The sequence below is a fragment of the Crocuta crocuta genome, unplaced genomic scaffold, assembly GCF_008692635.1.
Source record: "Crocuta crocuta isolate KB4526 unplaced genomic scaffold, BGI_CrCroc_1.0 scaffold267, whole genome shotgun sequence".
Taxonomy (NCBI): Eukaryota; Metazoa; Chordata; class Mammalia; order Carnivora; family Hyaenidae; genus Crocuta; species Crocuta crocuta.
In genome coordinates, this window is record NW_027531899.1 from 950,206 (window position 1) to 962,600 (window position 12,395).

The 12,395-nt window shown below is 49.9% G+C and overlaps 1 protein-coding gene across 1 annotated transcript in view; it reads left to right on the forward strand.

Moving 5' to 3' along the window:
• The first annotated feature begins 8,157 nt into the window (after nt 1-8,157).
• Nucleotides 8,158-12,395, forward strand: part of FCGBP (Fc gamma binding protein) — a 39,354-nt gene continuing 35,116 nt past the window's right edge. Inside the window, 4 exon segments of the mRNA XM_077773624.1 lie at nt 8,158-8,212; nt 9,437-10,684; nt 12,034-12,174; nt 12,177-12,361. Coding sequence (XP_077629750.1) covers nt 8,158-8,212; nt 9,437-10,684; nt 12,034-12,174; nt 12,177-12,361 — 1,629 coding nt within the window.

The window sequence follows — 12,395 nt, forward strand, 5'->3', positions numbered from 1 at the left end:
GCAAAATTTAAGGGGAAATTTTGTAACATTGCATGACCTCAGTATTCCTTAGGAGACAAGAAAAAATGGCCCATTAACAAGATGTTAAGATTCAGTACGATTTATCAGATCTCTTCTGCAGGAAACAGAGCTAATAGACTGAGGTACCCTGTTGCCAGGTCTGCGTGCCCCTAAATCCGGACCTTGACCTAAGGACCTCTTGCAGAATGTGTTTGGCCACTAGCCAAGCTAATAAATTTCCTCCCAACGTTTTGGTTGACGATTATCTAAGTAGGGCTCCTCCTAATAAACCCATGTTGTTGGAGTACACACGGGCTACAGAGCTTAATAGAGCCAGATTAATGACTATGATAATTGTAATCAATGATCTCTGGTTAATCAACCTCGGGATGGGCAGCCGCCAAAACTTTGGTTTCAAGGAAGTTTCCTGTCTTCTCCAGCTCGACATGGACTGCCCATTTCTACTTATTGGTGAGAAGAAAACAAGTGTCTGCTCATCTGTCTTAGCTGATGAGCTTTAGAACCAGGAGCCTTTTCTCTGCCCTCTGGGCTATCGTCCACCTCCAGCTGTCTGGTGGCACCTCAGCTCTCTGCCCCCTCCCTTCCCTCCTGCTTCTGCACCACCCTGGGCGCGGCCTGCAGAACTGGTCCTGGCACCGTTGTCTCCTCCTTCCTCCCTGTCTGTCAAGGAGCAAAGAGCACCCCCTTGGACTTACACCACCCACTTCAGGTTTCCCCACCAGTGTCCCAGCTAAAAAGTTGACAATGGGGAACAAATTGATTGTCTTTTAAGTGGACCCAGGTGGAAAATATTTGGTATTTTTTAGAACTTTATTTATTTAGTTTGAGAGCGAGAGAGAGAGCAAGTGAGCAAAGAAGAGTCAGAGAGAGAGAGAGAGAGTGACAGAGAGAGAGAATCCCAAGCAGGCTCTGCACGGCCAGCATAGAGCCTGACATGGGGCTCAAACCCACAAACCATGAGTTCATCCTGAGCCGAAATCAAGAGTTGGGCACTCAACCAACTGAACCACCCAGATGCTCCTATATTCAGTATTTAAATTTTTTTTTTTTAATGTTTTTATTTATTTCCAGGAGAGAGAGAGAGAGAGAGAGAGACAGCGTGAGCAGGGGAGGGCCAGAGAGAGAGGGAGTCACAGACTGAAACAGGCTCCAGGCTCCGAGCTGGCAGTCAGCACAGAGCCCGACGCGGGGCTCGAACCCACGAACTGCGAGATCATGACCTAAGCGAAAGTCGGACGCTTAACCGACTAAGCCACCCAGGTGCCCCTCCTATATTCAGTATTTAAACTAACTTAAGTTTCTTAGTTTAATAAAGATGGATGTGTCTTTAGAGTTATCAGCATTAAATATAAAACTTCTATATACTACCAAGTATCATTGAAGGTCAAATAACCTTGTGTCAGCAAAAAGAGGATTTCAAATAGGGCTTAATTTTGTTTTCCTCAAAGTTTTCATGGGTAATTGTTTTATTTTATTTAATGCTTTAAAAAAAATTGTTTCTGAGAGAGAGAGACAGCATGAGCAGGGGAGAGTCAGAGAGAGAGGGAGACACAGAATCCGAAGCAGGCTCCAGGCTCTGAGCTGTTAGCACAGAGCCCGATGTGGGGCTCGAACCCACAAACCGTGAGATCATGACCTGGAAGTCAGACACTCAACCGACTGAGCCACCCAGGCGCTCCTTTCATGAGTAATTGTTAAGATAGCTTTCAAAGTCTTTGGTAACCTGAAACTTTAAAGTTTTCTTGGAGATGGTAAATTGCATTGAATTCATTGGACATCTAAGTCTTTTCCAAATAAGATAAGATACTGAAGCATTGATTACTGAACAGGAGGTTTATCTGCTTTTGACTTCCGATTGCAGAGAAGCTGAAGATTACTTGGGTTTGTTGGTAAATATGCTTTGTACTTTATTTAAAAAATTGAACTATGGAAAAACATGTTTTTAAAATTGTGAAATGTATTTGGGGTTCCTGGGTGATTCAGTCGGTTAAGCGTCCGACTTCGGCTCAGGTTATGATCTCACAGTTTGTGGGTTTGAGCCCTGAGTTGGGCTCTGTGCTGACAGATTGAAGCCTGGAGCCTGCTTTGGATTCTGTGTCTCCCTCTCTCTCTGCTCCTCCCCTGTTCATGCTCTGTCTCTGTCTCTCTCTCTCAAAAATAAATAAACATTTTAAAAAATAAAATAAAATTGTGAAATGTATTTATAAATTTCAGATCTAAAGAAGTCTGATATAACTGTTCACAATTGGTTGCTACTTAGTTTTCACTGGAAACTATGGTTTTTAGGAGTTAAAATTTGGCTGAACATAATTAAGAGTAATGGAATAAGGGCAGCAACTCTCTATGTAGGAAAGCAGGAGATATACGAGAAAGATCTAAGGAAAGGGAATACATTGTGTTGAGGAAAAAAGAAAGTCATTTTGTCCTAAAATGAGACAAGTTGTTTGGAAAGAAAAGGCCTAAGTCAAAATCCGAATGAAAAAGTGATAGAAAGTTTATGAAGGGAAATCTTCAGAAAAGAATTTTATGTGCAGTTAGGACTAAGATTGAAATGAATGGATTTTAAAAGTATGCTGGTGGGGGCGCCTGGGTGGCTCAGTCAGTTGAGTGTGCATCTGACTCTTGATTTCGGCTTAGGTCATGATCTCATGGTTCATGGGATTGAGTAGGGCTCCCTGCTGAGTGTGGAGCCAGTTTAAGTTTTCTCTTTCTCTCTCTCTCTCTCCCACTTTCCTCTCTCCCACTCATGCTCTCTCTCTCAAAAAAAAGTAAACAAAAGGTTTTCTTCTCTTTTGTCTGCCCAGAACACCAAAACTTCCAGGTTTTGTCTTTATCAGGTCTTGATCCTTAACAAAGTTATAACTTCTCAATATTAAAGGAGCTAACTTTTGCTAACAACTATATAACCCTACCTATCTGTCTTTGGAACCTCTTACTGCCATGTCGTTGTGACATGTGCTTTATAACTTCTGAGTTTTTTGACAAACCTCCCTGCAAATGAAGTCTTTTTGACTAATTAGACCTTTTTATTTGGTACATTAAGTTATTCCAGAAGTTGGGGCGCCTGGGTGGCTCAGTCAGTTAAGCGTCCAACTTCGGCTCAGGTCATGATCTCACGGTTCATGAGTTCGAGCCCCGCGTCAGGCTCTGTGCTGACAGCCAGCTCAGAGCCTGGAGCTTGCTTCAGATTCTGTGTCTCCCTCTCACTCTGCCCCTCCCCTGCTCATGCTGTCTCTCTCTCTCAGAAATAAATAAAACATTAAAAAAAAAAAAAAGTTATTCCAGAAGTGCAGTAAAACTAATAATGATAAGCCTTAGGTTACACTGTTTGGGTAAATGCTATAACTATTCTGGAGATATATGCAATTCCTAAAGTTTTAATATGTTTTGGTATCAGATCATCACTCAATATTCTGATTTTTGAAGTGTTATGTGTCACAGAAATAACGGGATTTCCTTGCCAGCTACACCACAGTGAACTCTCATGTCAAATCATTACCAGTGTCCATTTTCAAGTCTTTTGTCATTTACAGCTATTGTTCTTATTCTCTTGCAAAATCTGTTTCATCTTCAAGGAGATTCATAAAAAGGGATTTTGACAAATTCAGGTTTTTGATAGCTTTAAATCATAAAACTAAACTGGGTAAAAATTTCTGAAACAAACAAACAAACAAAAAGCTGCATTCAAACTGAACAAGAGTTAGTAACATGGGGGTGGCGACTGGGTGGCTCAGTCCCTTAAGCATCTGATTCTTGATTTCTGCTCCTGTCATGATCTCCCAGTTTGTGAGTTCAGGCCCATGGAGAGCTCTGTGCTGACAGTGAGGAGCCTGCTTGGGATTCTCTCTCTGTCTCTCTCTGCCCCTCCCCCATTCATTTTTCCTTTTTCTCCCTTTCTCTCTCTCTCTCTCTCTCTCTCAAAGTAAATAGACATTAAAGGAAAAGAAAGAAATATAACATGGGACTGAATGAATTGAGGAAGATGTTACAGTCTTTGTGACTCTTGCTTGAAACACTGCTGGCTCTTCTGTTTGCTCTTCCAGAGTAAGGAGACTTTGTCTTAAGATACCCATGATAATATAGAAATGTGATAAAACATCCCTGTGTGAACAAATTGAAGCTTTCAACTTTTCTCTCTACCTGAATCCTCTGAAATTCAAAAGCTCAGTGAAGGGCGCCTGAGTAGCTCCATCGGTTAAACATCTGATTCTGGATTTAGGCCTGGGTCATGACTTCACAGTTCGTGGGATCAAGCCCCACGTTGTGCTCCACTCTGACACCACAGAGCCTGCTTGGGGTTCCCTCTCTCCCTCTCTCTCTGCCCCACTCCCCCTCCTGCTTGCTCAATCTCTCAATCTCTCTCTCTCTCTCTCTCAAAAATAAAGAAATACGCATTTAAAAAAAAAAAAGAAGTGGTGACTTCCAGTTTCAGACAAGAAGGCAGAGACTGATTTCTCCATACTCCTCTTCGAGTACAAGACAACTAAAGCATTGTCTGATATGGTGCTCAATGCAGATGGAAGAAATGCTTAAAACAATTATTTATTTTTAACTGGAGGAGGTAGGGGCGCCTGGGGGGCTCAGTTGCTTAAGCGTCCGACTTCGGCTCAGGTCATGATCTCGCAGTTCGTGGGTTCGAGTCCCCACGTTGGGCTCTGTGCTGACAGCTAGCTCAGAGCCTGGAGCCTGCTTCAGATTCTGTATCTCCCTCTCTCTTTTACCCTCCCCTGCTCATTCTGTCTCTCTTTTTCAGAAATAAATAAAACATTAAAAAAAAATTGAGTGGAGGAGGTAAATGGATAGATGTAGAAAGAAAGTTTCAGTACTTCAGTCCAAGTGGTAAAATACTGATGCTAGACTTATGTGATACATCACATATTCATATCGTAATTCTTAGATCAAATGGTAAGAAAATTGTCCAAAGGAATACACTAAGAATATAAATCAAAATGGAATTCTAGAAAAAAAAAATGCTCATGTAACCCACAGGAATGTAAAAACAAAAAGACAGGAATAAGAAACAGAGGAAACAAACAGAAAATGAATAATAAAATGTCAAACTTAAGCCCAAGCATCAATAATTACTTTAGATGTAAGTTATCCAAATCATGCAAAATCAAAAACAGAGATTGGTAGAGTGAATTTAAAAAACATGATTCTGTCCCCCTAAAACTCACCTGAAATATATCAATATTGGCAGGTTAAGGGTAAAAGGGTGGGAAAAGATGTGCTGTGCAAACATGACCTTTAAAAAGCCAAACGTTACTACATTAAAATCAAATTAAGTAGACTTCAGGACAAAGAAAATTGCTAAGATGAGGAGGGGCAAATACATGGTGATAAAAGGATCGTTCCCCCAAAGAGACATATTCTGGAATAATAATAATAATTCATATAATAATATAATGTAACAATACATCTGCAGTTAGCTGCAGAGAGTAAATTCTCTCCAGTTGTGCCCTTTCTGTAAACCCCAGGCAAGCCAGAGGGTTTGGGGGTCTCCAGACGTCTTACTAGTGTAAGCCTGCCCCCTGCAGATCCTGGAGCAGAGAGAGGCCAGAAGGCTCAGATTCAAACAGCCATTTGCGCTCAGAATGAGGACTGGGGGTTCAGGGAGGGATGGATGTGTTTCTTTGACCATAAGGAAGGGTCCCCACAAGTTATATCCAGGGGTTTTCCAAGAATAGACAAGGGAGTTCTGAGAATAGATGTGATACGGGGTAGACCACAGGTGTGTCATACCACACACACATATTCACACGCCCACCCCCTTGGGTCCTGAAAGAAGTGAGAAGAAGGTCCCAATAGGTGTCAAATCCAAAATATTAAATGGTGAGGTTCTCCATTTCCACCCCATTTCTAGGGACTCTGAGTACAAAGGGCAGCAATGGATTTTGAGGGGACAAAGCCTCCCCTCCAGGGTCAAACTAGGGGAGACCTCAAGGCCTAGAGGAGATTGGGGGGCATGGTCACTGATGAAATATGAAGTGGGGTTTGCGAGCCAACGGCTAAGAAGGAATTCTTGAAGACGTCTTTGGTGCAAAAAGGTGATTTCATTAAAGCACAGAGACAGGACCCATGGGCAGAAAGAGCTGCACTGGGGTTGTGAGGAGCGATTAATGATATACTTTCAAGTTTGTGGAGGGAGAGGAGGCAGATAACGCGGGTCTCCAAGGAAATTCTGAAAGCAGGGTTCAGCTATTGTCAAGATAAGGTTGCTTTTAGTTTCTAAGGAAGTGTAAAAATGGAGCCATTCAGGAGCCCATAAACGCCTTGGGAAGTGTTACACCCTCGGTCCCTGACATCTGTCAATGGGCTGCGGGCTAAGCTTTTCCTGCCTTTGCTTCCCTCTTCAGTCACCCTGAGGCCCACCCTAATTCCCTGCCCCCTGGCCCACCCCCAGACCCTCAGAGACCCAGGCACTGCTCCTCCCCAAGCTCCCACTTCCATGAGCCCCCCAACCCCCACCCGTTTCTTGACCTTCCTGGTTCTCATCCAGTCCCCTGTTTACTCACTTCATTTTCCTGGTTGACTTTGGGAGCCATTCAGCTGTGAGCCTTTCTCTCTCTCCCGCTCTGGGAGCCTGCCCTGTGTGGCGAATGCCAGAGTCCTCACCCACCCCGGCCACCACAAGGCCCAGGCTTTGGTGATAAGAGAGGAGGGAGAAGTCCTGGGGGCAGCAGCTGCTGGGTGTTGTCCAGGGCTCCCAGGCCCTGCAGCTGCCATTCCAGGGGAGACGCCCCCAGCAAACAATGAGCCTGATGTTGGGAGGAGGGGAGCAAGACCTGGGCCTGGCCGGCTCCCCTGGACGAACAGACCCGGTCTCAGAAAGCCCACACCACCTCTCAGCGACCCCTTCTGCTCCCCATGTGCGACGTACGCCCCCATTTCCCATCCCAGGCAGATCCTGGGTGATGGGGGCATAGAGTTCCCCAAAGCCTGTTCTGCCAGTCCCTTCTCTGGGCAAAAAGACCTCCCAGAAAACAAATAATTCTCCAGGAAGTAGATCCCGGTGTCTGCGTGGAACCAGGAAACAGAGGCCCCCATCCTTCTTCACACACAGCTCCCAGCCCCCAAGGTCCCACCCTGCTCTCCACGGGGGAGCCCCACCAGAAGAGCCTGCCTCCCACCTACAGTCCTCAAGGGTGTACAGAGCACGGTCCGGGAGATAAGCCCGGTGAGGCTAGTTTTGATGTTCCCATTTTGTAGACTGGGGTGGAGGCACCCGCTGGCCTGGGTCAGGCGCCCAGATTCCTGCCCACCTCAGACACCTGTCCCCACCCCCACAGCGCTGCCTAGATGCAGAATATGGATGGCTCGGGCCCAGGAATCAGCTTGTGGGGACTAGGGACCAGCCAGAACCCGGATGTAGGTCCTTTGTGATTCTTCCTGGCAAGAGGGAAAGGAAGAAATCCAACCACTGAGCCACCAAACAAGATCAAATACCACCTTCTGTCCCTACTCCCCACCCTGCCCCCGGGGACTCAGACCTTCAGCACCCTGCTCCCCAGCTGTTTTCCTCAGGGACACCACCCTTACAGTTCTGAAGTTTCCAGAAGGGCCCCAGGCCACAGCCACCAGCTGTTCTCACACCCCTCTCAGGGCCCAGGTGTCTGGGCTCGCCCTCCACCCTTCCCAGGCCTTCAGCGTCCCCATTCCACCTGGCCCGGGGATCATCAGCCTCCTCCAGGAAGTTGGCACCATCTTCCTGGTAGGTGGCCCAGGGTGTGGCCCAAGGAGGCCAGAAACTCCGCTATATAGCCCAGCTCAGGGGCCAACCCCACAGCTCCAGGGACCTGCAGGTGAGACAGGCTGGGGTCCTCTTTAGAAGTGGGACATCGGGTCCCCTACTCTGGCCCCTGGCTCCAGGCTTCCTCGCCCCAACCCCAGACCATTGGACACCCAACTCCCCATCCTTGCCCTGTCCTGACCCCCCCCACCCCCAACCAGACCTACTGAACATCTGACTCCCCTATACACACACACACTGGCCCTCGGATCCAGCCCGCCTCAGCCTTCCTGGTGCCCAGGTTGCCCCTGTCCTGAGACTGGGCCCTTCTGTCCTCTCCAGGACAGTGTCCAGCCAGAGGGGCCAGACTGGCCTCCTATGACGCCCTCTCTTTCCCCACTGCAGACATGGGGTCCCTGCGGAGCTGGTGGACACTCTGGACTGGAGCAACCCTCCTGTGGGGTAAGTCAGACCCAGACCCCATCCCTGTCCTTGCTCTGGTCTGGGGCACTCTGCCTGCGGGGGTCAGCAGCCTCCGTCCATACGCCCCCCACGAGCTAGCCGAGATGGAGAGGGGTCCCGTGGGTTCTGCAGAGGAATGTGGTGGAATTTGCCCATTGCCTCCCTGTCCCAGAAGGAAGGAAATAAAAAACACGGTCCGCAAACTAAAGTATGTGAGAACTACCACTTCCTCCATTTTCTGTAACTCAACCAACGTTTTGACTCTGAGTCTCATTCTGCGGAGGTGATGGAAATTTTCACTAAAGTCATTCTTGGAGGACTTGGTGCCCGGTGCCCCAGGGTTATGTCCAGGCCCCAGAGTCTCAGATGAAACCAGGGCACTAGGGGAAAGGTGGGAATCAGTCAGCATCTGCTTAGGTTACTTTTGAAGCCTTCATTGTCCCTGATCCCCTGGCCCCGTGGGACACTGGGACATCCTCCCCGCTCCCCTTATTCAGCAAACAATCCTTCTATAACCCCCATGCCCTCTCCCAGGCCCTGCTGATCTCCCCTCCTTCTCCCCCCCTTCCCAGCCCTGGAGAATCTCTTCCTAGTTGGGGGTATTGAAAAGCACCCACTCCTCTCTCTTTCTAGGAGATATATTGTCCACACTCCTATAATCTTCTTCCCTTTATCCCCTTTATACACCCCCGCCCAAGTTTTATCAAGACAGAAATCTGTAACAGGCATCTGAATCCAGCCAGTTTGAGCCCCAGAGTACTTAAAACAATTTGGGGTTGGAGATTTCCCAGGGAAATTCAAAGAGCCAGCTTCTCTTGAAAACATGGTAAGATCTGGCATAAACAAAGAAAAAAAAAGAGCCCATAAACCATCATAATAACAGGCTGAAGCTGGTAGCAGCACCCCGCTTTCCTTGGTGTATGAATGCTCCGGTTTGCACACTCCCCACCCAGACTGTTTCTCACACTCACATTGCTCGCCTGCCCCCATCGGCCTTGGAGTCTGAGATCCCCTTTGGGAGTGTTCAGGCTTTTAGAAAACCAAAGCCAGAAAGGCCGGTGGGTGAATAAGGAGAAAGGAGAGGGAGAAGGGGGGCGGGGAGTGGGGGGCGGGGAAATGCTCCAGTCACTATTTCAACCTGGCATCTAGGCACAGTGCAAGCGGTTACTTGTCTGCTGGGGAGGGTTGGACAAGCGGAGCCATAACTCATTCTCTCCCCCTCAGGGGTGACCCAGGGGGCCTCGGTGAACCCCCAGGACACCGGGGAGGTGGAATTCTTCGCAGCCTTCCTACAGAACTACCTGCCAGGGTACCGCCAGGCCTCCCTCCAGCTCCTCCTCTCCAGCCTGTCGGACAGCCCCGCCTCAGTCTCCATTGCCAGCCAGGCAGATGGCACCTCCCAGAATGTCATAGTGAAGCCCGCGCGGTCAGTCATGGTCACCATCAGCGCCGAAGCTGAGATGGTCGGCAGTAACACCTTCCGACGAGCGGTGCTGATCCGCTCAGACCACGCGATCTCTGCGCAGGCCGTCAACACTAAGCCCGACACGGCAGAGCTGACGCGGCTGTGGCCCGTCCATGCCCTGGGCACTGAGTATTTTGTGTTTACGCCTCCCAGCACCTCCTCCAAGCACTTGAAGGAGTTCGCTGTGGTGGCTGGGGCAGCGGGAGCCTCAGTCAGTATTCAGCTGGTGGGGGCAGTGACCTTCAACAACAAGTTCTACCCAGCGGGCAGTGTCCTGAGCCTGACTCTGGAGCCCTACCGCGTGGCCCAGGTGCAGGGCACCGCTGAACTGTCGGGCTCAAAGATCACGGCCAGTAGCCCCGTGGCTGTGTTCTCTGGCCACAGCTGCGCCCAGAAACACACCAACTGCAACCATGTGGTAGAGCAGCTGCTGCCCACGTCCGCCTGGGGCACCCACTATGTGGTGCCCTCTCTGTCCTCCCAGACCCGCTACGACCTGGCCTACGTCGTGGCCAGCCAGCCCACGAAGCTCACCTACCAGCAGGGGGGCACCACCGGCTCCCGCGGGCTCCGGGCAGGTGATGTGGCCGAGTTTGAGGTCCGACCGTCCCAGCCCCTCTACCTGTCTGCAGACGTGGGCATCCAGGTCCTGCAGTTCGGCACAGGTGCCGTGAGGGATGGAGTCACCTATGACCCCTACCTGACCTTGATCCCGGACGTGGCGGCTTACTGCCCTGGCTATGTGGTGAAGAGCATGCCAGGCGCTAAGGGCGTGGCTGTGGTGGTGGCCCGGACGAACGCTGTTAAGGAGCTGACCATGGAAGGGCGCAGGGTGGGGGCCGATCTCTTGTGGACAGCTGTGCCAGGCAGTAAGTTCTCGTACGCCGAAGTGGAGCTTGGCACTGCTGACAACATCCACATGATTGAGGCCACTACCAACTTCGGGCTGCTCACCTTCGGGCTGGCCAGTGCCATCAGCTACGGGACAGTAGGTGCCTGCGGCCGAAGTAAGTGATGGGAAATGACCCTGGTGCCCCTTTCCAGGCTAGCTTGACTCTTCCCTCTTCCCACCTACCTGCTCCCCTGTGGCTTCCTGGCTAGGCTGGGCTTTCCCCACCTCACCTCCATCTTCTGCCACCCCTCCCTTCCCTAAGGCTTCCCAGCTCCTCCCTCCCCTGCTTCCCCAGGGAAGAGCCACATGCCTGGAGGGAGGGAGGGATCTCTGGGGAAGGGGGAGGGACTGGCATCAGGTCAGCTTCTTAGCAAACAATTTGGAAATATTTTGATATATATTTTTAATGCTTATTTCTTTATTTTGAGAGAGAGAGATAGAGAGCGAGAAGGGAAGGGAAGGGAGAGAGAGAGAGAGGGAGACAGAGAATCCCAAGCGGGGTCCTCACTGTCAGTACAGACCCTGAAGCCGGGCTCGAACTCACAAACCCGTGAGATCATGACCCGAGCCGAAATCAGAAGCCGGGTGCTTAACCGACTGAGCCACCCATGCGCCACGGAAATACTTTAATATTTTAGCCACTATACCAGTTGCTAACTACCATTCCCCCACCTTATATAAGAAAGTTTATACCGTAGCTCAAGAGGTCTGAAAGTATGATCATAACGATGGCTACCATGCTGGGGGGAGTTACCTCTCAACATACCAGAGACTATTCTAGGTGCCTTGCATGTGTTAATATAGGGAATTTCTAGGACCCGGCCTTATGTGTAAACTTAGGCTCAGAGCTGCCCCCAAACAGTACACTGTGGTGTCAGAGTCACACATGCTAAAGCCAGACTTCCTTGGTTCAAATGCCACCTCTGCTTGGGCGACCTTGGGCAGGCATGTGACCTCACCTCTGTTGGCCTCAGTTTCCATGTCTGTAAAAAGGGGATAATAACTGTCACAGGATTGTAGTGAGGGGGTAATAAGTGAGATTTGTAAAGTTTTTAGGGGGTGTCTAGTACATTTTTATGAGCAGACAGAAAACAAGAGCTTTTGAAGACTGGGAGGCAGGAAATTGCTATTTCTTCCTGTGTGGACCCCCTGCCTCAAGCTAGGACCCTGGACATTAGGGTCCCCAGCACTGGCCAAAACGTCCCCTCCGACCCCAAGCATGGAAGCCCCTCAACTTTAAAGAGCCACTTTGAGTTTGCATGGTAGAATGGGGGAGGGGTGGGTGATTAATCATAACAGGGACCAAACACTCAGAGGACCTGGGGGTGGGTCATGCCTGGGCGGTTCTCTCCCTGTGAAGTTCCAGACCTCAGTTTCCCCACTTCTAAAATGGGTCCTCGCAGCAGGAGAGCTCCGGGATTCCCACCAGCAACGACACTCCTGACTCTTTCTCTGCTGCCCCTCCCCCGCCTTCCCCAGCCCAGGAGACCTGCCAAAACGTGCAGTGCACTCCCCAGCAGCAGTGCCAGGTGGTGGGCAGGCAGGCCCGGTGTGTGGGGGTCCCCGTGGCCACCTGCCGCGCCCAGGGTGACCCGCATTACACCACCTTNTGGGCACGTGCCTGTACACCGTGGTGGAGTTGTGCAGCCAGGACCAGAGCCTGCCCGCTTTCAGCGTGGAGGCCAAGAACGAGCACCGGGGCAGCCGCCGCGTCTCGTACGTGGGCCTGGTCACCGTGCGCGCCTACAGCCACTCCGTATCGCTGGTCCGCGGGGAGGTCGGCTTCGCCCGGGTGAGTATCCAGAAGCTTCAGGTTGAATACCTAG